Source organism: Pantherophis guttatus, chromosome 5 (assembly GCF_059756535.1).
Source record: "Pantherophis guttatus breed Tessera chromosome 5, ASM5975653v1, whole genome shotgun sequence".
Taxonomy (NCBI): domain Eukaryota; kingdom Metazoa; phylum Chordata; class Lepidosauria; order Squamata; family Colubridae; genus Pantherophis; species Pantherophis guttatus.
This window is the reverse complement of record NC_142067.1, coordinates 96,399,382-96,425,865: the sequence shown is the minus strand read 5'-3', so window position 1 is coordinate 96,425,865 and position 26,484 is coordinate 96,399,382. Positions and strand designations below refer to the sequence as shown.

The 26,484-nt window shown below is 37.5% G+C and overlaps 1 protein-coding gene across 1 annotated transcript; it reads right to left on the bottom strand.

Annotated features, from left to right (window-relative positions):
* Nucleotides 1-1,151: 1,151 nt before the first annotated feature.
* IL1R2 (interleukin 1 receptor type 2) lies at nucleotides 1,152-23,436 on the bottom strand. The gene is made up of 9 exons (XM_034420713.2): nucleotides 23,423-23,436; nucleotides 16,273-16,403; nucleotides 15,909-16,161; nucleotides 13,815-13,989; nucleotides 12,237-12,411; nucleotides 9,412-9,477; nucleotides 4,633-4,768; nucleotides 2,769-2,920; nucleotides 1,152-1,279 (listed from the first exon to the last, which is right to left on the bottom strand). Exons 1-9 carry the CDS (start codon nucleotides 23,434-23,436, stop codon nucleotides 1,152-1,154), a joined length of 1,230 nt encoding a protein of 409 aa, XP_034276604.2.
* Nucleotides 23,437-26,484: the final 3,048 nt, after the last annotated feature.

Here is a 26,484-nt window from a genome sequence, read left to right as displayed (position 1 = left end):
AGTGTGGTGGGAATGGAGATTTTGCAGTATCCTTCCCATGCCACGCCCACCAAGCCACGCCCACAGAACCAGTAGTTTAAAAAAATTGAATTCCACCACGGTCTGGTGACTTGGATTCTGCAGATGTAAGTCAAAAAATATTGATGATAATATTACTATGGTGTAGGCTCGTATGATTACAGCAGGGATGATAATCTGGTTTAATTAAAGGATGCTTGATTATATGACACTTTCAGCAGACAGGTGAATTCTCTGTGCATATAATATGGATGAGCCAGTTTGGCAACATCAGATGCAGCAAAAAAATTTGTAATAGTGTAAATAAATCAAGTTTCTGATGCTGATGATATACTGTAGAATACTAAAATTGGATATTAGCCTTCATAATTACTCTTAATCAGTTGACAGTAAACAGTAAAAACAGTAAAATTGGAGAAGGAATATAATTTATTATATGACATCAAATGTATACAATTATTATTATAATACAATTAACAAAATTTGCTATATTCCCTGTTCAGCTTTAATACCTTACTGGCTTCCAAAGTTCCAAAAAATCAGACATATATTTAACATATAACTTGCATAACTTGCAATAACAAATATAAAATAAGGTTCTGGTACTAAAGAAGTAAAAAATTGGAATTATAACTTAATGGTAGGTTCACGATGTATTTTTTTTTTCCTTTGGAAGATTAATTTCCTTAGGTTTTTTTAAAGAACTATGGCTTTTTTATAGTCACTGAAAGTCTCTCCCTCTGTCTCTTCTCTGCCATCTCTCTTTGTTTTAAATTTAATCATATTTTTTTAAAAAAATTAAATGCAATTTATAAAGTATACACACATACCCCCCATTAATATAAAATCTAAATAAGATAGTAGATGATTCATGTTTACTACTATTAAAGTTCCTTTTCTGTATCAGATTTCACTGGTAAAATTAGAAATAACAAATTAGAAATAACATTTTAAAAATACAATTATTATATTTTTGCTATTATAGAAACTTGCATTAGATTTCTTTTAACAAGCATCAAAACAGCAACTTCATTTCTATTTACAACCGAAAGGATTCTAGATATCTTAGGACAGATGAGAAAATCATTTAGGATGCTAAAATAAAAAATATATAAGAAATAAAAGTATATTCATTAGGAGTTGGCCACAACATAACCCTTCGTAGATCTTTGCTTCCAGTATTTACTCAAGTACACTCCTCCTATGATGAGAATAGCCAGAGCCACAGGAGTAACTGCCAAGTACCAAGACAACTCGCGGTCTTTAAAAAAAAAGAAAGAAAGAAAGAAAAAACCAACATTAGACAACATACTATGCATTGGTTAAATCATTGTTTTTGTAAGCTTCCTGATTCCCACAAACACAAGTTTTATTAGTAGCAGATGGAATAGAAAACAACAACATGCCATATTTATGGCAATAAAAAGAAATTTGGTTAAATTTTGTAAGAATATACAATCAGTGCACAGCTTTAAAATGGGGCAAGTCAAATGCTTCCAAAAGTATGAAACTATAACAGCCTATAAACTGCAAGCTTTTTACCCCCTTCAGTGCTGTCCTTTGCTCTGAAGGTGTATAATATTTTTAGGTATCATGTTGCACTGATATAATGTAATTAATCTAATCTATGACTTTTCAGGTGATATTGGGATACATTTATGCTACAGTTCAACAACACCTGAAGATACATATATTCCCCATTCTTGCACTTCTGCCAACTCATATGAATTCCTTCAATGTTTTAACAAACTATTGAGCAAACTATTCCCCAACAGAACACTAAAGTTCTCACAAAACATTGGACTGAACAATAATTTCAGAAAAATTCAGCAAGCCAGGTTGGGAAAAATATTGGTGGGATGTTTATTTCAATTCAATAAAATTGTTGACTAAGAGTAATCTGATTCTTACATCAGTTTCCTATTCACAAATCTTGGAAAAGTTAATCTGTCTCCCCCCCCCTCAATATGTGCGTGTGCGTGTGTGTGTGTGTGTATTTCATTTTCCAAGCTGTAACTAATATATTCAATCATGAGATACGATAGTTATTCTTTGCTTGAAGATAGCAAATGAGAGAACCCATAAATAGCATATTACATCTTGCCCTGGTCCCAAATGCTTGACTTGGGTCAATGTAGATGCTGTTTGTACAGCTTACTTCTTCACATCAGTGAAGGAAAATGCCCCCCCCCCGTCCAACTTGGTGAGGTAGAACAGAAATTGGAACCATGTCTGATTTCATATGAAAATCAATGTGTTTAGTGTGAAGAAGGTCACCTAAGAAGCCGTCCAAATGAGATTCAATGGCCCTAGTAGAGATGTGGCATTTACTGAGGAACTTATCATGTGATCTGTATGATGCATACAGTAGTTTGAGAATTTTTGCTTATTAGCTACATGTTATGGATTCCAGAGAGAATTTAAAAAACTCATTACATAGCAGTAATAAGCAAAATGTGGGATAACCTTTGGCAAAACTGGATAATTTTGTATGTACATAATTTCCTCTCCACTTCCTTTGGAAACATGCCAAGAGAAATTGTAATTATTTGAAAGGAAAACAACTTATTAGAAATCATGTAATATAAACATGACCTGACCAGAAGTTATTCCAGACCTTTGGGCACTTTATTCCTTAACTTTCTTTCCATATTTACAAAATGAGAAAATGAATGGCCATTATCAGAGTCACCAGAATAAAAATAATGAGGAAAAGATGGTAATAAGCATAATTGGGTTGTTATACAGACCTTTCTTTTTTTCCTTGACTGTCACTGTTTGTACACGATTCCCACCACCGTTTTGTGCCACACATCTGAAATCAGTATGAAAATCGGCTTCTGTGATGGAGTCAAAGATCAATTGCACCTCAACAGATCTGTTGTTATTTTCTACAAATTGCCTAGGAGGGAATATAATCATTTATATTGTTAGGCAGAGAGGTAGAAGTGCTCAGAAGGAAAGGACAACTGAATGAAGAATGATATAGCCTTGATTTTTTTCATTTAGGAAAAAAAAAACTCTAAATGCAAAAAATAAATAAAATCCTGCTATTTGAGTTTTTTCCCTCTCACCTGACCTCTGCTGTTAATATAAGAAAACTTAAACTGAAAAAGAATTGATGTAACTACGCATCCAGTTACATATCTCTTTTGCTCTAAAAATTATATAGCTCGTCTATCACACTAAACTAGATTAAAGGGAAGACACAGATGTAGAAAAGTGATTTTACTGTCATCCATCAGTCTACTTTGACTTTAATTGGCGCTAATTTATTCACATATGCAATGTATCTTTGAAAAGTTCTCAAGTTATCACCATTTAGATGTGAAGCCATTATTCCAAGTGAAGTTGAAGCAAACGATATTTGACAAAACATTAAGCAAGTCCACAACCTGGCAACTTTATGGAGGTGTTCAAATACATTTTCCACTAATGGTGTTTTCAGGAGGGGGTTAACATAGACAACAAAAGAAATCATGTGTGGCATCGTGCAAGAGCCAAGAATTAAATAATTTGCATTGTTTGCAATTATATAAGGACAATTTGCAATTATATCATGAGACACATGATATAATTGTAATTTGCCCCAAATGTCTATCCTCAAAATCTATAGCCATCATGGCTAATGTCTGATAGAACAGTGGAAATTAAAGTGCAATATATCCAAACGTTGTATTTGAAGAGAAAATTGTGCAAGGCTTATAGATTACAAATCACAGAAACATAAGCCAGTTGTTGACTTTTAGATGTCCTATAAAGATATTACCTGGTATAACCTAACATTTCAACAGCATTTGAATCAGAAAGAGAGGGAGGGAGGGAGGGAGGGAGGGAGAGAGAAAGAGAAAGAGAAAGAGAGGGAGAGAGAATGTAGACAATCGAATAGCCTTAACCCTAACCTTTAACCTTTATAGCAAGGGTATCAATGCACCTTAAACTATGATTCATACAACTAAAAATAATATTTATAATTTATTGGATTCCATTACTTTTGAACAGAATAGATTGTCTAAGACAGCATTTTTGGGAGATGTAATAAGAACAATGCTTCTTAAAAAGATGTGTTTTTGCAATATCCTATACTTACTAACTTTTGAAGGAAGAAAGAAATATAATTGTGTGACAAAAACTAACATTTTCAAATGATAATATTCTTGTGCACTATATACCTCATACTTCTAAGTCCCAAAGGTGCTTTTTCAAGGGGAAACTGGACTTTCTTGTTTTTCTTTGAAGATGTTTCGCTTCTTATCCAAGAAGCTTCTTCAGCTCTGACCTCTTGGAAAAAGCACCTTTGGGACAACTATGACTTGGATGATTGAGAATCATTCCGACTCATACTTGGAATTGGACAACCAAACAACATTTGATTTTCCATGCCCTCACTATGGCGAAAAGTTTGATTTTGCAACATTGGAAAGATAAAATGTATGGTTCCATTTACTTAATGGATTGAAGACCTGATTAGACATATGAATGGATTTTTTGTTGTTGTAATTTCTCACTTTTTTTTTAAGCACCTGTATTTTTTCTTTTCTTTTTGAGAATGAATATATAGATTTTGTTTTTTTCTGTTATTATTTTAAAAGCAATAAAAATAAAAACATTTACCCAGTTTCTCCTTCTTTAACTCTTCTGTCTGGGTAAATGTTTTGTATATAACTGTTGTTAGCCAGCCACCAGACATCAACATCAGAATGATTATTTGCTCCAATAAAAACTCTACATGGGATAATGAGTTGAGAACCTGTTTTGAAATGAAAGGAAAATAAGGAAAATAAATACATATACACCAGAGAATATATGTCCACAGGAACAAATCACCCCAATTTTGAATTTTTAAGGTATTTTCATAAGAACATTCTTCTTTTAGCAACCAGGATTAAGTAGCTATGAGGTAACTCGATTTTAATGAGATGGTTTAATGTCAGCATAATGGTTTTTGTTTAATTTTTATTAGTCCTGGTATTAGTTCAAGAATGTACCAGTTTGCAATTCTCATGAAATTACTCTGAAATACTGTAACCCTATTGGATTTCAAATAGTTATGAGATGCAGGTAGGAATCCACTTTAGCAACTGCAAATATGGAATTGGACAAGTACCCCAGAAAACAGTTTCATCTAATCAGGAAATCAATATAAGCCATTGATTTTCATTTCACCAAAGTAACAGGCATGATCAAAGACCCAGCCTAAAGCCTTCGGGGGGAATAGGGATAATACTGCAGATTCTGTTCATGACCACCTGATATAAGTGCAATATATCCACTCCCCCAAAAAATCCCTACCAAAATATGAATATCATCATTGCCAAATGTTGTTGACCATTTGGCATTTAGGAATGGATAATTTGGCCACATTAGTGCCTAGAGAACTCTCCCATACTACCACCTCTTTCAATACTAGATAACACAATATCAACAGTAGAGACCTTCAAATTTCTAGATTCTAGCATATCTCAAGACCTAAAATGGACACATTACAGCAAAAACGTCATCAAAAAAGCACAACAAAGAATGTTCTTTCTGCGCCAACTCAGGAAGCCCAAACTGCCTAAGGAGCTGCTGATATAGTTCTACAGAGGAATTATTGAGTTTGTCATCTGCACTTCTATAACTGTCTGGTTTGGGTCTTCAACCCAACAAGACAGACACAGACTTCAGAGGATAATTAGAACTGCAGAAAAAACAATTACTACCAACCTGTCTTCCATTGAAGACCTGTTTACTACACGAGTCGAAAAGAGGGCTGTGAAAATATTTACAGGCCCCTCGCATCCTGGACATAAATTGTTTCAACTCCTACCCTCAAAACAACTCTATAGAGCATTGCACAGTAGAACAGCTAAACACAAGAACAGTTTTTCCCCGAACACGATCACTCTGCTAAACAAATAATTCTCTCAACACTGTCAAACTATTCACTAAGTCTGCATTACTATTAATCTTCTCATCGTTCCTATCACCCATCTCCTCCCACTTATGACTGTATGACTGTAACTTTGTTGCTTGTATCCTTATGATTTATATTGATTGTTTCCTAGTATGATTTGATTGTTTATTTGTACCCTATGACTATTATTAAGTGTTGTATGTTTCTTGACGAATGTATCTGTTCTTTTTATGTACACTGAGAGCATATGCACCAAAGACAAATTCCTTGTGTGTCCAATCACACTTGGCCAATAAAGAGTTCTAAAATCTAAAATCTTCACCTTTTTTCAATAACTTTACTGCAGGCAAAATTGCTCTCTCTCCCACCTCTGGAGTGTGGGAAAGTGAGCTTAAAACTGCTTCCCTTTTAGCAGTTCTAATCAAGATGACTAACAATATATATCTATATACCGTGTTTTCCCCAAAATAAGATCCTGTCTTATATTTTTTTGAACCCTGAAATAAGCACTTGGCCTTATTGCCATGTGCTCAAAAGCCCAATTGGGCTTATTATCAGGGGATATCTTATTTTGGGGGAAACAGGGTATATTATATAATAATATATATATACAGTAGATATAATAATATCTATTTGACATTTGGGGCTTTTTTCTTTTCCCTTTTTGTACACCTTTTTTTCTTATTGTTAGTGTGAGATATTTGTTTTTCTGTTCTTCTGTTTTCTATTTTATTCTTGTTGATAAAAGGTGACTAATATTGACCATCATACCATAATGCTTGATAATGGATAGTTACAGGAAGAGCAATTTAAAGCACTTGAACTTCTTGTTCATCTGTAATCTATGATTACTCATGACTCCATATTATGTGTTGTATGCATCAGTATTTTTGGCAAACTCATTTTATGCCCAATTTAGAGTTTAATTTGTTTTTACAACCGGCTTATGTTTCTGTAAACAAACAATACTTTATTGTCCCATTACTGCTTGTAAAATATTTACAGAACTTACTAGTTCCCTACAAGTTCTTCAGACCAACACTGAAGTCAAGAGAATAAAAGTATGCTGGTAATATCATTGAGATTTGAACAATTTATTTAGCGTTATAGTGCTTACCCAGTATATGCAGAATTTAAAAAAAAACAATTTCAATGTTATTTAACTAATCATTCCTTGAACTAACAATATCACATCCCTCAACCACATCCCTCTTGAGTCATAGTTCTATTTCAAGAATCCAAAATCATGTCAGTCAATGCAGTTATTTTGTGCCTTTGTCTTATTCCTGCAGAGCAATCTGTTAGGACAGTGATGGTGAGTGCCAAAAAGATTGTGCGGAAATGCAAGCTCTTCGGGACTGCGCTATAGAAAAGTTCAACTTCTGGGTTCTAGTGTGCATGCTCTCCCAATGATCAGCTGGCCAGGGCATATGCTCAGGCCAGTTTTCAGCACTGCCATGCACACACAGAGATCACACTCTGGAAAAGCCGAATTTCCGGGTTCTGGCACGCATGCATACCTGACAATCAGCTGGCCAGCGCGCATGCACACACTGGTTTTCAGCACTGCCGCATGCAAAGGACAACTGATCGACACGTGCACATGCACGCCAGAAACCCAGAAGACAAACAGACAAGGTGTGCGTGCTGGGCGATATGGCTTCGTGTGTCACTTTGGGCACGCGTGCCATAGGTTCACCATCATGGTGCTAGAATGTACACTCAATTCATTCACAAATGAAGTTCTTTATTAGGGTTATTACCTATCCAGCTTGGTCTGATTCTTGAAAACTAGTTGTTAAATTTCTGCTCATCCTTCAAGGAAGAGACAGAGATCCAGTAGGCCAAGTTGAGCAGAAATCTCATATTTTTCAGCAGGAAGTCCAGACTATTTTTGCTTTCATGCACTCGTTGCTGAACTTCACATTAGCTACCTTCTGTACAAGCACGTCACTTTTTATGCTAGGCTGTGTTGCAATTTGCTATCAGGGCTACTCCAGCTCCCTGCAGGAGCAAGATCCAGAACAAAGATCCAGTGGGCTAGCCAACTGGAGGAAGAGGAGAAGAAACCCGATCTTGTCACATGCATCATGTGGCATTTCTACTTTCCTTCCAATGCTGTGGTCACAGAATCAGATTTGCCCTTTCCTATTTGGTCATTGCACATATTCATGGTTTCGGGCAGAACTATGCACATAATATTGCACTATGCAGAATTTCACTGTTTGCTCCTTTGACTACTGCTTATATATCTTTGCCATGTAAACAGCACAAGGAAAAAGAAGTGTTGGAAACTCTTCTTTCAACTTGCCCAAGTTGGGCCATTACTGCAAAAAATCCAGGAAAGAATATCTGGAGACTGGCATCAAATACCTGACTTGGATGCTTCCAAATAATTGTGGCTTCCATCATGGAACCTAATCAGCTAGACAGCAACTTCTCCCCAAATTTTGGGAAAATATCTATAAGGTCATGGCTGTCATTGGTAATTAGAATAGAAGACCATGCACAATCCTCAGGCTATGTGCAAGACCAGGATGTTAAAAAAAAACTTCCCACAAGAAAGTTTGCATTGGTAAATGACATCTTCATTGTTTCTAAGAAACATCTGGAAGTGTCTATGAAGTCACCAACAGTTTAACTCATTTACATTTTAGACATTGATTTAAGGCTACAATGTACCGGTATATATTCATTCAACATTTTGGTTTGTTTTGTTTTTTTAATTTGGTCCTGATACCATGCTAACCAGTGAAAAATCTTCTTCAAATCAAGCAAACCCACAGCTCAGCCATTCACTGTTAGTATCCCATCCAACTTCTAATAAAGCCTAAATCTGTTTAACATCTAACCCAGTGGTGGGACTCAGCCAGTTCGCACCATTTCGGGAGAACCGGTTGTTAACTTTCTGAGCAGTTTGGCAAACTAGTTGTGGGAGGAAATCATTAGGGCAGAAAACCGGTTGTTAAATTACTTGAATCCCACCACTGATCCGACCCCAGACAAGGTTGGCTTAGCTGACACATTTAGCATTATTAACATTAGCTGTAATTTGAGCTGGAATGTATCCTAGGGTTGACAACTATTGTAAGATGTTTATGAAGAATAGACTAGCATTATTGAGCTTCTAATCTGATTCTGCCAGAATCAGAAAATCAGTCAACATTAGGTTGACCATTGCCCTCACTGTGCACAAGAGCCTTGGTAGTACAAGGGTTTAAGGCACCCTGTTATTAAGCTTATTAAGACCAGCTGCCTGCAATTACTGCAGGGTTCGAATCTCGCCAAGGCTCAAGGTTGACTCAGCCTTCCATCCTTTCTAAGGTAGGTGAAATGAGGACCCAGTTGTGGGGACAATAAGCTGACTTTGTATAAATATATACAAAAGGATGAAGGCTATTGCTGAGCACATTGTAAGCCGCCCTGAGTCTTCGGAGAAGGGCGGCATATAAATCAAATTTTTAAAAAAAGTACCTTAAATAAATTATTGGCCTTACCGAGAGCTGCTGATGTAATCTCTTCATCTGGATTGACAATCACGGGGACATTTTTTCTCCTTTGTTCTAGTGAAAAAAGCAGGAGAAACCATTAGATGTTTGAAACAATATATTATCATTACAACATGCATGCATTTGAATAACTGCTATAAGAGCACAGTGATCTTTTCCAAAGAACTGGATAAAACTGAAAATCAACAATCAAAAATTTCAAAGTCAATATTTGGCCCAGGTTCTAGTTCACATGTTGAACTGTAATTTAGGCTGTGAGTAAGCCATTGTAATGCTGTCTGCGGGGGCAGTTTTCTGTTGGCGGAGAGTTGAAACATAAGGATTATTTTATACTACCCAGAATCACTTCCTATCAGATGGACGACTATATAAATTTGATTCATTAATAAAATAAAGATAGCCTACTCAGCCTAGGAGTTTTCCAGAAATATAAACCTCACTTCCTACAATAGCTGATCATTTGTGTCTTTTAGACTTGGTGGATCGTAAGGCCAAAAATCTGGACATTTCACAGTGACTACCCAGAGATCCATAGGTGATGGGATCTGTGGAAAACAGGGTGTCATGTAGGCATGCTAGAGTTCACAAAAGTGGATAGTGCTTGAGCCTATCTTCATATTATACCCTGTGGTTTAAGAGTTGGGGGTTATCCAACTGAACATGCTTATTAATATTTCCAAAATATGCACTCTTTTCTACAATTAAACGGTGATCATTTCCAAGGAGTTGGGGTTAGCAACAGAATACCCACAGCAGTTCATTTTATTTCTATAATCATCATGGTCTTAAAATCCAGGGCATTTAAACAGGAAACTGCATTAACTCAATCTGTTTTTAAAACCATGTTTAGTTGCTTGCTTGCTTGCTCTATTTAACATATTGGGAATGTAGACAAATTCTTAGAGCAGCAAGTGGTGTGAAGAAGAAGTAAAATACTGAATACAATTGCATCTTTGTGAGCTCCAGAACAGAATTAACTAATCTGGTCCTCTAGAGAGCGGGAGAAATGGGGACTGTAACTCCAGTAGGCTCATGGTTTGTTTCAGCTGTAGCAGCAGTAAAGGACATATCTTATAGCATGAAAGAAAATGCAAAACTAAATAATTCTTGTTCTCTTCAAGTTACAAAATCAAAAACAACAACAACAACAACAACAACAACAAAAAACAAAGAGCAAAGGGATGGTTTTCAGCACCAGACTGGGCAGTTGAAAGGATATAATTGGCATAGGAATTAGCACTGATGCATGCTGGGGTATAGCATATATTGTAAAGTCCATTTCCAGTGCTACCTTTTACCTCACCTTAGGCCTTTTTAAGAGGCATTGTAGATTTCTTGTCTTTACTACCTAAAACATAGAGGTTTTCTGCTAGTTTTTCTGAATTTTATAGAAGATAAAGGCAAGAGCCTGTAGTACAGTGGACTAAAGCACTGTTATGAACAGATTAACATCTGCTGCTTGCAATTACTGCAAGTTCAAATCTCACCAGGCTCAAGGTTGACTCAGCCTTCCATCCTTTCAAAGGTAGGTGAAATGAGGACCCAGATTGTGGGGGCAATAAGCTGACTTTGTATATACAAAAGTATGAAGGCTATTGCTTAAGGCATTGTAAGCCGCCCTGAGTCTCCGGAGAAGGGCGACATATAAATTAAAGCAGAAAAAAAAAAAAAAGATCCCTGCTAGTTGGAAACATTTTAACATTGGCAAAGAGGAAAAATGTAGACATTACTGCCATCTTTTGGCTACTTATAGGCAACACATTCCCATATTGTTTATGGTTCAATCCATCAAAAGAAAGCTAGTTTAAAAACTTTTAAAAAGATAATGGGACTGGAACCATTTTTTTTTTCTAAAGAAAATCTCATGCCTTAGTTTATTTTTTGCATCATTAAGTACATCTATTTGCCTGAAATTGTCTTTGGATATAATTGTTACATTTCCTTGTTTAAGACATCAGGGTTAGCTTCCATTGAGAGTTAAAGATTTATGTTGTCAGTCCATGAAGTTATTTCAGAAAGTTATCTGAAGCAAGTAGCTGGAATGTTGAACTGGATAATCTCCTAATTTTGGCCTTTGACAGCTCTAATGCTGAGAAGCTTGAAGATAAGGAAGTTTCTGTTTACATCTTATTTTTTTTCACAATTCTCTACCAGATCACTTTTGAGCAAACTATTTATATTTAGAGATAAGCAGATTTTGTGCATCTGCAATTACACAGAAAAAAGGTTGGATGAATCAACTGATGTTCGATTGTCGTAGTAGTAGTAGTAGTAGTACTGGTAGTAGTAGTACTAGTAGAATACATACTACACATCTCTATTTCTTTTACTGTATCATACTTCTGGTCTTACATCAAGAAACAAATCCAACAACTGAGAGTAATTTGTAAGGCTGGTTGCAAAACTTTTATATATCATGACCTAGCCATCCAATGGAATTAGCAGAAATAAAAACCACTTGTATATGTAAGCCAAAATAGTATTGCCTTATTTGAAAACTGACCATTGTGCCATCTAGATAAGTGCTGTCTACCCTGGCCACAGCTTTTAAGAGTCACAGAAAGGATTTTTTCACCATCTTACTTGGAATTAACTACTGACACTGTAACCTTTTTCTTGCAAAATTGGTACTGAGCTACAGTACCATCTTCTATACTTTGAAACCCTACCCCAAGTTCTAAAATTTATCCTGATGGAAACTCATTATATAAAAATCAAATTAACTTTTAAAGAACAACTGTTAGTATCATATTTAATAGTTATAACTATTCCATTTACTCAACACGTTTTGGTTGTTTTTGTGTTTCTTTTACCAAGTATTTGTAGCTGAATAGTTCTGGTAATAGTATATTGTTCCTTTTCAAACTCAAAGGTCATTTCACAAGTATAATAGCCTGAATCATTCATTGAAATAGGATTGATCAAGAGATAATTAGTGCCATTCAGAGCTGCAAACTTCTTATTATCCATGTTCAGATGTATAGAGTCCTAGAGATGAATAGAAAAGAAAGGAGCTGTTTAACGGTTAATTGCAGTATCAGATTTGCTTCAGTGCAAAGGTAATGCCAATTTTCTTCTTGCATATTTTTTTTCATTGACTTTGGACTATTTAAAATGTCCAGATTGGTTTAATGATCATATTGTTGACATGATTGACACCAATCTTTGGAGATCTCCTGCATTTTTTTTTCAAGAATGCCTGATAACTTGTTCAAAATAATCAAATATCTTTTTCCAAACTAGAAACCTAAATCTATATGGTTTGATTGGTTGATATTTATTTCTTAAACTATAAAGTGATTTTTGTCAAAAATTATAAAAGTAGCTAAGATTAAGTCATCCAGACAAAAACGTACAAAAAGCAATACAATGAAAAAAAATTACCATCTAAAATCAACATGAGGAGACAATAGAAAACATGACAGAACTAAAAAAATATGGGCAAAGAGCAAAGATTTGAATTGGCTCAAAATAATAGCAAGGTCAGGGCCATTTCTATTTTCTTTGGAGAGTGGCCTACTTTTTTACCAATAGCGGGAACCTTTGGGATTTTGAGAGCATGCGATGGGTGTCAGGAGATGCTTTCTCTCACATGGCTGGTTCTTTGCTTTGTAGCATGCCAATAACTTTTTAAAAGGTCAAATTGGAGTAGGAAGCCTAGAAGAAAATGTTATGAAAAATAGGCCACCTGATGCAGAGACACATTTTCTTCAGATATATTTAATAAATAGGTTTTAGCATATCCAACTCACCTGAGTTAACACCTTTAATTATCTATTACAGGTTCAAAGAAGGGGGGGTGTCATTTTTCAAATAGTGATTTATAGCATCTTCTACAATCACCCAAATACTATTGATTTAAAGTAATAGTAATGAGAACAGGTTTGATATCACTGCCACAATGGCTGGATGATGCTATGAAGATGCTCAAAGACTCTAGTGGAGAAAAGGCTATTGTTTAACAGTCAGCACTTTGAGGGGTGGGAAAAAAATGTCTTAAAATGCAAGAGGAAAAAAGTCTACAATGTGAGATCATTGCAGGTTTCGAAAACAATATTGCTGAATTACAATGATACGGTGATCTGAGTGTTCCAGAAGTCAAATGAAGCTATAATACAGTCCTCATTTAGACTATAACTCAGAGTTGATCACAAGCTGATCACTATTGAATATTTCCTCCTGTTCAGTTTGTAATGTATAACATAGAGCTAATGATAGTTGTATAGTTCCCTGAGTTTAAGACAGAACATAATGATCAGAGGTAATGGAACCAGCAATCCATTAAGCTCTGAAGGACCATAGATTCTTTACCTTATTTAGTGAATTTTGAATATTGGAAATTCAAGTTCAAATCCCCATGTAGAAATTTAGAAATGATTTGAAAATAATACCTTGTACCACTTGAGTTCATAATTGGTATTGTTTTGTATAAAATTTTCTAGATTAGGACAAACTATCTTTCCGGAACTAAGCAGGAATGCCTTCTGAGGATAGGAAATATTATTGGTTTCGTTTCTCTTGACAACTTTTAAATGCATTGACACTTTAGCGCAGTAAGAGGAATTCCTGCAGGGAAAAGATAAATTCATAATGAGGAATTGCAGCATTATAACACAAAGGTGAAACTTTTCATTCTTTATTACTCATATTTAATTGTTTTAGACAATATGTAATAGGAATTCCAGAAACTGGACAGTACTGACACACTGAATTGTGTCCACTGATTTTGTTGAAAACACTCCTGCCACACAAATCCTGGTGCTCTTCTTTTACCCCCCACTCCTTAGAGTTGGGGGATTTTCTGGAACAGAATGAGAGGTCGATGAAAACCCAGGCTAATTCTTTTACGACTGATTGCCTAGCTCATAAGTAAGCCTTCTCCTTACCATTTTCTCCAAAAGAAAACTATAGTAAAGTCCTAAGCTTAAAGTGTAGCTATAGTAAAGCGCTCGTCTTAATGGTCGCATAAATATGCCCAAGTACAACTTCATAGAATCAAGAGCTGTACCTGCATTTGCATCCATGTTGAGGGACATAAATAGGGACAGATCTCAAGTAGCTCTTTCAGGGTGCTTGCTTTTTAAAATGATTATGAGCTCTCATAAAAATGCAAAAAGTAACTTCTGAAATCTCTCCAATGCAAAAAGAAACCTTCTCAATTTTTTTTTTTTAAATTTGATTTATATGCCGCCCTTCTCTGGAGACTCAGGGTGGCTTACAATGCGTTAAGCAATAGCCTTCATACTTTTGTATATTTATACAAAATCCTCCATTCTATGTGTAGTGATGGGCCATAATTATTTATTTTTGTTTATTTATATTCCACCTCTATTATTTTTACAAGTAATTCAAGGCAGTGAACATATCCTATTTTTCCACAACAACAACCCTGGGAAATGAATTGGGTTGAAAGAGAGTGACTGGCTGAAAGTCAGCTAGTTACCCATGAATCACATTTTTGGACTGATAGAGTAAATCCGTGGCCAATGAAAACTTTTTGCTTTCCTGGGAGGAAACTGACTGGAAAGTATAAAAGTACTATATGTGTGTGTGTAAGTTATCACTCTTCAATGTGGCCCATACATTAATCAAGAATTATATTAAAGTAGTAGTCAGCATTGACTAAATTACTGAAATGATGCTTTATTTAGCAGCCCACTGAATCATGTTTTAGAAATTCTAAACTCTCAAACTCCTCACATAGTAAAAATTATATCTAATCTGATTTTTTGTCAATCGTCAATATACAGTAGTTTCGTAACTCAGACATCATTTTGTTATCATGGATAAATTTTAAGGTGGACACCATTAATCCCACCATTAATTCTTTCTTTTATGTACACTGAGAGCATATGCACCAAGACAAATTCCTTGTTTGTCCAATCACACTTGGCCAATAAAAAATTATATTATTCTATTCTATTCTATTCTGTCCTGTCCTGTCCTGTCCTGTCCTATTCTATTCTATTCTATTCTATTCTATTCTATTCTATTCTATTCTATTCTATTCTATTCTATTCTATTCTACTCTACTCTACTCTACTCTATTCTATTCTATTCTATTCTACTCTACTCTATTCTATTCTATTCTATTCTATTCTATTCTATTGTCAACCACCAAATATATCACAAAATTCAGGGAAGCTGCACAGTCTGAGGTAAACTATGTTTACATTAGTCCAGGAATTAAAAAAAACCCGATCAGTTATTTAAATATGCAAATTAAATGTATTTTGTCCTATTCCTTGATCCTAAATCAAGTTAAGCTTTGTGTTAATAAAAGTGGACTATTTTCCAACAGTGTATCCAACATACATAAGATATATTGTACAAGAAACAACTTTTCTCCAAAGAGTATACTGTGAGTGCTGTGTTAGTACTCTAGTGCCTTTTCCACTAACCTCTTACCTACTTCTGGCTAAATGCACTCTCTTTCCAAAGTTAAGCTATGTAAAACTGAACGACCCCATGAGTTGTATGCCCACCTTCGAGTGCAGATGTATTCCCCACTGTCCTGAAGAATGGTTGGTAAAAGCCAGACAGCATCATCTTGTGACGTTATTCTTGGCCCCTTGAATCCTGCAGGGATAATAGTTGATGAACCTTTTTTCTTCCAAGTCAGGTTAAGGGACAGATCAAAAGACTTTGTATTTTTGTATTGTAGACATTTTAGGACCGTGGGTTCTCCTTCCAGGACAAAAGTAGGCCAGGAGTACAGGGTGTGATCTTGGCAGTCATCTGCGTAAACACAGAATTACTTTGTATTAAAAAAGAGAAAGAAGAACCAGAAGAACCAACAATAGGAGTCTCTTCTTTCCATGGATTGTCTATCATGATGAGAACTTTCACCTGCACTTTCCACACGATGGATTCGGAAGGCAGAAATGTTGAGCATATTAGCACTGAAAATGCACAGGAGTCTGGGCACCACTTTCCATAAGAAACAGGAAAGAGAAAAATCAGGGATGACATATGGAGACCTGCAAATGAAAACAAAATTCCAGTAAGCCCTCCATATTACCAGCAACAGACTTTCTTGACAAATATGTCCAAGTCAGGTCCAAATTATGAACTTGGGAACACTTGAGCAACATGTAGTAGAGCAAGTTGCCTTATGGGTGAGATGGACAACTTACTCTGTGCTTTAGAATGATACAGGTAGCAGGTAGCATGTGAATGCTAGGCTCAGGAAGCTCTTAGATTCTGCTAATAAATGCCATAGAAAGCCATTCTGCTGTAGTGGTTAAAGGCATCAAACTAGAAAATGGGAGACTGTGAGTTCTAGCTCTGCTTCGGGCACAAAGCCAATCTTGGGCCAGTCACTCTCTCTCAGGCTTGGAAAGAGATAAGGGCAAACCACTTCTGAAATCTTGCCAAGAAAACTGTAGAAACTAGTCCAGATAGTCACCAGGGGTCAACACTGACTTGAAGTGCATACTCATATAGAAAAGGAATGCTAAACATGCATGTCATTTCTAATGCTTTGCCATGAAAGGAATCTCACTTCTGTTCTAAGGTAGCTAAGCAAGCTGGTGCCTTCCTGATGTTTTAAACAACTTCCACAGCAGGGGTGAAATGCTCCCGGTTCGGACAAGCTCGGGTGAGTAGGTAGCAATGATGGTCGGTGGTTCGGAGAACCGGTAGCAATGGCAGCTGGAGGCTCCGCCCACCCGCCCACCCTCCCCATTCCCCAGACTTGGGGAATGCACCATTCCCCGGAATCCTACTGCTCACCTTTCTCCTGTAGCTGGCTGTCAGGGAAGGCAAGCGCCCAAAAGGTACTGGAGTTGCTCACTCTCCTTCTTGAATGAGCCGCTCTGGTCCACGCGCCGGCTGCGCAAGCGCACACCGTTTATTTAATTCAGTGGCAGGTTGGGTGTGCGCTTGCGCAGCAGGTGCATGAACCAGAGCGGCTCATTCAAGAAGGAGAGTGAGTGACTCCGGTACCTTTCGGGTGCTTGCCTTCCCTGACAGCAAGCTGCGGGAGAAAGGTGAGCTGTAGGAGTCCGGGGAATGGGGTGGGTGGGCGGAGCCGTGGGAGAAAGAAATTTAAAAAGTTTTCTTACCGGGTTCTGTGGGCGTGGCTTGGTGGAATGGGGTCTTGTGGGCATGAGTGGGCGTGGCTGTGAGTGAAATTGAGTTGGCCATGCCCACTCAGTCACAGGACATCCCCCCACCAAGCCACGCCCACAGAACCGGTAGCGAAAGATTTTAGATTTCACCCCTGTTCCACAGTCTCTTTTTATGACTATACTAGATGATTCTAATGCAAGCTGAAGTCCAAAACTTCCAAGGGATGCCAGCTGCCAGGCTCTGTGGTAGCTGCATACGAGAATGCTCAACACAACAATCATAGCTGAAAGTCTACAGGGCTGTGGTCATCCCTTCTCTCGTAATATGGATGTGAGTCCTGAACTCTATACTGATGGTACATCAAATAACTGGAGAAATTTCAATGCATGCCCTCAGTTGCCTCTTTGGCATTCATTAGAAAGACTGTGTCTCTAACTTTGAGATTTTGGATCATGCAAAGTCCACCAGCATTAAATCCTTGATTACCAGAAGCCAGATGCGATGGGTGGGACACATCATCAGAATGGACTACCACTGTATGCCTTGCCAATTGTTCTATAGTGTACTGGTAACTGGGAAGAAACCTCAAGATCATCCACACAAGAACTACTAGGTTGCTGTGAAGGCGATCCTATGCCACTTTGACATCCAGTTAAGAGAACTAAAGCTGCAGTTGCAGAGGGAAGCCACTGGCAAGTCCTGTGCTATGAAGCCTCGACTGGCTTTGAAAACAAGTGCCACCAAAAACTGATTAAAAAAACAACAACCTGAACAGCATCACAAAATAACATTCACAGTTATTACAACAATGGATTTCCAGTACTATACTCTGTGCTTCCATCCAGGGATTGCAGACCTACCTCCATGTTGAAGTGCAAAACAGTGCGCCTTCTTCAAACCCGAAGAACTACCTATATCTATACCTCTGTTTGAGTTTTGACTAAACCAGAAATATATCTAATTAAAACAAGAAGGCAAATCATGGTACACAAAACTTCAGAGCTTTGAGGGCGTACCTGATGTTGCTTCTGTTTACATCTAACATAAAGAGTCCAGCTATCTTTCCTCCTTGTCAACTGATTCATCTTTTGGTGGAGCAAGATAGCTGGGGCTCTCACATAGCAGCTATTTTGTTAGTCCTCCTAGCATAGCAAAGGAGGCTGAGAAGCTGCTGACCTCCCCTCTTCTCCCCAATTCCTACCATTTTTACCTTTTTTGATGGAAAAAAAAAAGCATAGTGTTGCAAGGATCTTGGCCATCTCAAACAGGTTGGAGGTCTTGCATCCTCCACTACTTTCTTTTGAATATATGGGGGGCGGGGAGGTAGGGGCAAAAGTGAACACTAAAATAACCTAGAATGTTTAGAAGGACTCCAAACTTTTGACAGCAAAGGTCTAGTGGAACTAGTTTATTTCCTCGAACAGCACAAGTTAATGAACCGTTTAGGTCTGTTGCTCAAGAATTATTGCTACAAGGCTATTGTTTATGAATAACACAGGAAAAAATGCTTGAACTATATTCATGGTGGCTTAACCTTGAGGCATCTGAATACAGTGTACTTTACTCATTACTCAATAATTTGTTTCCTGCCTGTTCAAATTTGCAATTGTGATGTGAAACTTGAACCTTGCCTCATGCATGCTACAGCCGGATATAATTCAGAACTGGGGGGGGGCATGAAAATACATAAGTGGTCCCCCTCTGCAGTGCAGGTCTCTGAATAAAATTGACAGGCTTTACTTATATGCCTATTTGAAATCCCACAAAGACATACTATGAAGAATTGTACTGTATTTTGTTTCATACAGAGCGCTAATCCCTTAATGTGAATTGTTTGGCTTCGGCAGTGCCTTAAATTGCCAGACAGTACTGCAATTTATAAATTATGTTTTCTGCCTTAGTGTGATAAGTGGACCTGGTGCCCGGCTATTTATTCAACCAACAGTTAACCAAATCATGGGGCAGGAATAAAATTGTGATTTGAACAGCTTTGATTTCTGCAACAGCAGATATTCTTTCGCCATTTGTAATTTCAGATAAAACAATCCAGATGAACTAATCCCAAGTGACATTGGGAAGCAGATTATTGGCCAGAAAAAAAATTCTCCTACTGATACTGATGTATAAATGAGAGGAAAAGTGGGGAATGTTTTGGCATAGAATCAACAGGAAACAAGTAGTAATTGTTCAAACTATGGGTTTAAAAACTCATGCTTCTCATAACATACTTAATTATTATTATTATTATTATTAATTCAATTTATATGTTGCCTTTCTCTGGAGACTCAGGGCGGCTTACAATGCATTTTTTAAAAAAACCATTATAAAAACATTTAAACATTAAAACATTAAAACCCATTCACACCATTCATGGCCAGATCTCACAAGATCGCAACAGCGAGATCAACGGCCCCAGGCCTGCCGTAAAAGTCAGGTCTTCACTGCTTTTCGGAAGGCCAATAGGATGGGCGTGGTCCGGACCTCAGGAGGTAACTGGTTCCAGAGAGCTGGGGCAGCCACAGAGAAGGCCCTCGCCCACGGGCCCCCCAGCAGGCATTGTTTAGCTGACAGGACCCGGAGGAGACCAACTCTGTGGGATCTTACCGGTCGCTGGGAGCTATGTGGTAGAAGGCAGTCTCGAAGATAACCTGGCCCTGAGCCATGTAGGGTTTTAAAGGTAATAACCAACACCTTGAATTGTGCCCGGAGACCAATAGGGAACCAGTGAAGCTCGCGGAGAATTGGTGTAATGTGGGTGTATCTAGCTGCAGCCACAATAGCTCTCGCGGCTGCATTCTAAACCAACTGTAGTCTCCGAACACTTTTCAAGGGTAGCCCCATGTAGAACGCATTGCAATAATCTAACCATGAGGTGACAAAGGCATGAGTGACTGTGAGGAGAGACTCCCGATCCAAGTAGGGTCGCAATTGGTGCACCAGGCGAACTTGTGCAAAGGTCCCCCTAGCCACAGCAGTCAGATGTTGCTCTAATCTTAGCTGTGAGTCTAGGAGGACACCCAAATTGCGAGCCCATTCTGAGGGGGACAATTTGTCCCCCCCCCAGAACCAAGGATGGACAATCAACATAGTCTTTAGGAGGCAATACCCACAACCACTCGGTCTTGTCTGGGTTAAGTCTGAGCCTGTTGACTCCCATCCACACCCTCACAGCCTCCAGGCACTGGCACATCACATCCACTGCATCACTAAATTGACGCGGGGTAGCATTATACAGCTGGGTATCATCAGCGTACTGCTGATATCTCACCCCGTATCGTCGGATGATCTCACCCAGCAGTTTCATGTAGATGTTAAATAGGAGGGGAGAGAGGACCGAGCCCTGAGGCACCCCGCAAACGAAGGGCCTAGGGGTTGACCTCTGTCCTCCTACCAACACTGACTGTGAATGACCAGAGAGATAGGAGGAGAACCACCGTAACACAGTGCCTCCCATTCCCAACTCCCTTAGTCGTCCCAGAAGGATACCATGGTTAAAATTAATTAATAATTAATAATTAATTTAATATTAATTAATTAACAGAAGCTCCCTAGGCTAAGAATCAGACATGAGAGCATCTGCCCAACTGGACTGGTGAAACCTTTTATAGAGCAGACCTTGGCATTTTGCTATTCCCACGTCACATCCGACCCTTTGGCTACCCCTGTATGGCCCATGTGAGGTCAATCAGAAATTAAAAATAAAATGTAAATATATGCCATGCATGGAATACAACTACATTGCTTTTATTTTGAAAGCAACCACTATTTTTATTTCAATTTGCATATGCCTACACAACTTCATAGCCCTATTGGTTCAGCCCTCCACAACTGTCCCATGTGGCTCCCCGGGAAAATTAATTGTCCACCCCCAGTATATAGAGTAGTATGAAGCTAGACTATTTTGTTTTTTGCCTCAGGCTGAATTCCATCCCAGATTGGCCTGCAGATCAGGACTAATATTGGACCATTAATTGGTGACGATGATCCCCCCCTGAACAAACTGCATGAGCTGCCACCACTGAAAATCTGCACAGCATCACAATGACCAGTCACTCAGTATCCCTACTGGAGTTATAGGGATTGGCTTTTGCCTGACTATGCAAAGCACTCAGTTGAATAGTTAGTAGTCTAACTATTGTCTTAAGACTTGAACTTCTAAATTGCCATCTCCAAGTTTTAACACATCTTTGATTTGATGGTTCCCCTTCTCTGATTCTAATACTTTCAGTTTCATATAATTGAAAAAAAAAAAGAAGTTACCATAATGCAAAAGAAAACACCACCAACAATGCTGCTACCCTTCAAAAAGACCTTGACTTTGTGTCGGAATGGTCAAAAAATTGGTAACTCCAAATCTTAACCAACAAATGCTCTGTCTTACACATTGGCAAAGAGAATCAGAACACTAAATACAAGCTGAGTGGATATGACCTTCTAGATGACCCTCACTCTGTCATGGACCTTGGAGTACTCATATCAAATGATCTAAGTGCCAAAGCCCACTGTAACAACATTGCCAAAAAGGCATTAAGGGTTGTAAATCTAATCTTGCGTAGCTTCTTCTCTGGTAATATTTCACTACTAAGCAGAGCATACAAAACATTTGCTAGACCAATTCTCGAATACAGGTCAGCTGTCTGGAACCTGCACTGCATATCGGACATTAATACAATTGAGCGTGTCCAGAAATATTTGACAAGAAGAATCCTCCACTCCTTTGCTTGTAACAAAATACCCTATGCCACCAGACTTGAAATTCTGGGTTTAGAAAATTTAGAATACACCGCTTTCGGTATGACCTAAGCATAGCTCATAAAATTATCTGCTACAATGTCTTACCTGTCAATGACTACTTCAGCTTCAACCACAACAATACACAATAGATATAAACAAAGTGAACCTCTCCAAACTCGATTGCAGAAAGGATGATTTCAGTAACAGAGTTGTTAATGCCTGGAATGCATACCAGACTCTGTGGTCTCATCCCCAAACCTCCAAAACCTTAACCTAAAACTGTCTACTGTTGACCTCACCCCATTCCTAAGAGGTCTGTAAGGGGCGTGCATAAGAGCACAAGTGTGCCTACTGTCCCTGTCCTAATGTTCCCTTTAATTGTATTCATTTTATGTATTCAATTCATGCTTATACTTATATATATTATCTAATATGTACTCAACAAAATAAAAATATATATAAATAAATAAATAACTCATTGCTTTGTAACGGGTTTTGGGGGGTGAACAAAGGTCAGCAACACTGATAAAGAATATCCTAGGTGGTTTGAGATGATGGTGAGGAATCCCTAATCTACAACTATCAAGTCACCAGACTTCCTCTAATCTAGAATCTTCCAGATGTGTTGAATTTTCCATTCCCAAATCTTCTAATCAGCACAGTGTTTAACCATGCTGTCTGATAATTCTGGATAATACTAAGTGAGGGCCAGTCATTTATGAGGCTAGAGATTTGGAACCAATTTCATTTCTATTTCTCTCGTTACTTATATCTTGTATCTCTTGTGTATGTCAGCTCATAACAACCATGTAGATGAAACTATATTTTGGAAGAGGAACTAGCCTCCACTTTGTTATAAGGGACAAAAACAAACATTGTTATATTCCATATAATTTTCCTTTTGTTGTATACGAACAAAAGAAACAAAAATAAAAAGAGTCTATTGCTTCTTGAATTAAATCCAATTTTATAGGCAGGGTATTTTTAATTTTTGAAAATGTGCATTCCCATAAATGTTTCCAGAAAGTTCTCCACATATGATTTATTACAACGTTTAAGAATAATCAAGCTGCCTTCCACTTAATAGTCAAACTCCCTATCTTTCTACTACTCTGGCTACCTAACAATGCAATCAACTGGTTTCTCTTCCACCTCAACTTTAAAAAACAACAACAACCCCATTTTCTCTTACCTGTAGCTCTTCATTGTCTGGCCTTAGAAATATCCAGATAACTACAACACACAGAAGAATAGATGGTCTTAAATACCCCAGAGAAAACGCAAGGGAAATTTCCCCACATTTCCCAATCAACATTTGTTAGAAAAGTCACTTGAAGAATACCTTTTCCACATGGTGTAGCAATGTTGTGGTGGGGAGTGTGTGTGAGTTTGAATCAATACTTGCCAAGAGTAAGCATATTGCCTAAAAGAGGGGAAATGACTGCTACATATAGATATATACAAAGTTCCCTTTTTTGTGTGTGTGATGCTGTTTCTTTTCACCAGTGAAAATCCGTTGGTTGTTGGTATTTAGATTTTCAATGAAGTTGAAGATCTGTCATTCATAGGAGACCTTCATTGAAGTAGGTCATTTATTGAATTAATTGAAAAATGTGTTAATTTCCCTCAGATTATCATTATATTCTCAAGCTTTATTGGCTGAATCCACAAAATTTTCACTGTGTATTTCTATGTATAGAGTTATCTACTTTCCACAATCCAAATACAGTTGGGATAGAATAAAAAGTGAAAGAAAACTCTTGCTGAAATCACAGATCTCCAGAATAGATTGCCGCATAAATTAGAACTGAAAAACAAAATGTTTCAGCAAAAACTTCCTATAGAAAAAAAAGTCATTAAACCCCAAGTGACTCAGGGAGTTTAGATGGTAAGTGACAGAAACAACTATATTTACATAAAAGATATTTTTAAAGACATTGCTTCCTTCTCATCCATTTCTTCAATTGTGTGGGAATTGTGTGGTTGATTAAACTTCTCATTTGCTTTGTCATAGACTATGACAGCCTCTGGTCTGCTCTTATTGTGAGCAATTGCTGACACTAGCTGCTTTCTCAGGGTTCGTGGGTGGCAGAAGATTTTCATTAGGCTTCAGCCTTCTCAGCAACAGGGCCAGTTCTCTGGAAAAACCACCTTTGAAGATTGAGCAGTTTCCCTTCCTGAGATGTCCCTTCCAGCATCTCAGAAAGATGCTGTTCTGAAAGGTTCTGCTTTACTTGATTTTGAGATAATTGCCATTATTACTGAGATCTGATTCTATGCTGACTTGCATGCTTTCCATTGATATAGTGTTTTCTATACCATATTAACATCCCATAATCATCTAGATTGCAGAAAGATCCAAATATAAATAAACCATCAACCAACAAGACAAATGAGAAAAGCCATTGCAAAGCAATGCCAGTAGCATGTCTTAGAATTAGTTCCTCTTAACAAATCTGAACACCAACGATGCTGTTTCCCACAAGTTAAAATAATGTACCATAAGTATTACAAGTCAAAATATATGTACATGTACAAATAACATTTTATGATACCTTTACACATGATGTATCTAATAACCATTCAGTTTTTGATGTATGCATCATTGTTTTTCTAGTTCTCCCATTAGTGGATTTTCACTTATCCACTGAGGGCATAATCTACTTCAATCTGAGGTTCTCATCACTTCCTTTTAATATGTTATCTTGGTGTTTCTGCTTCACTTCATAAAAAAGGTGGTGACCACAATTCAATCATAATAGGAATTAAAGGAATTTTATGTGAGATTATAAAAATACTGAATAAGTGAATCATTCATCTAAATTCATTCCCATCAACAGAATAATGTAAACCAACCAGATTGGCTGAGGCAAATACTTTGACTTTTAAAAGCTGGAAATAAGAAAGTAAAGAAATGTGGATATATAACATTTTCACAAACCCTTGTATTAGCTAATATATCTTAGATATTAGACTGTAGACATGATTATATGCATGTGTGCCTTCAAGTCATTGAAGGCAACTGCCTGGATGGGTTTCTGGAGTTTTCTTGGCAAAAATTCAGAAATGGATTGCCCTTGCTTGCTTCTTAGGGCTAAGAGAGAAGGACTGGCAAATAAGCCTAAGTAGGACTAGAACTCTAAGTTTCCAGTTTAGTGCCTTAACCACAACACCAAACTGGGATTCTTAATTAGCTTTCTAAAAATTCCGTGTCATCATGCCAATTTAGCCAGACTATTACAACACACGGCTCTACATGGGGCTGCCCTTGAAAGGCATCCAGAAGCTCCACTTGGTTCAAAATTCAATGTCCCACATGGTTTTGTGCAGAGCTAGGTGTGCATATGGGTTACTTCTCTTGTGGAAGCTGTCAATTTGTTTCCAAGTGCAATTCAAGCTGCTGGTTGTCATCTTTAAAGCCCTTCATGGTTTGGGACTGGGTTATCCGAGGGACTCTTGCCGGTCACATCCACCTGACCACCTAGAGAGGGGAGGCAAGGAATGTTGCGAGTCTTGTCCATTAAGGAGATGCATCTGGCATAATCCAGAAGAAGGATCTTCTCATGGTGGTTCCCTTCCTTTGGAACATCATCCCCACAGAGATTAAACTGGCCCCCACTTTGACACTCTTTCGTAAAGCCCTGAAGACTTGGTTTTGCCAACAGGTTCATTTGACTGTGTATAGTTGTGGGGCTGGGTATTGGGTTTTTTAAATTATTATTTCCTAAATAGTGTTTTTATTGCTTGCAAACTGCCTAGAGTCACTGTCAGAAATATGCCATGGACTAGCAATTGATATAATAACAGTGAAAAGATATTTACATGGCAGGATCTGTCTATACTTACAAGGATCAGAATCATGCAGGAAATTATTTTTTCCTGTGACACTCTTGGAAGGCAAGAGTTGGACTTAAAGAAGACTCAGAATATGAAGAGTATTGATGCTACTGAATGTTGATGCTGAAAAAAACTCTGAAGCATGCGATAGTTAGGCAAGAAAGGATACAAATGGACAATAAAACAAATCAATTTTTCTAAGAATTACCAATAAATTACCAGACTCATCATATTTTGGACACATTATGCAAAGAAGGATAAAAAAAGACAAGACAATAATCAATAGCAAGATGATTGATTGCAGCAGTGGTTAAGTACTCCATTGGAAAATTGGAAAAGTCAGGCTGGCATAAATCATCCTAGAGGTAGTCTATCTATATGAACTCCAAGAATCAACAGTTATTTATTTATTTAGCA

What these genes read in the sequence shown, in the direction of transcription:
- IL1R2 (XM_034420713.2), bottom strand. An exon ending in CCATCGTGTGGAAAGTGCAG is followed by an intron (nt 16,162 to 16,272) that starts GTGAAAGTTCTC and finishes GTGTTTACGCAG; the next exon opens with ATGACTGCCAAGATCACACC. An exon ending in TATTCAGCTACAAATACTTG is followed by an intron (nt 9,478 to 12,236) that starts GTAAAAGAAACA and finishes TTTTTTCACTAG; the next exon opens with AACAAAGGAGAAAAAATGTC.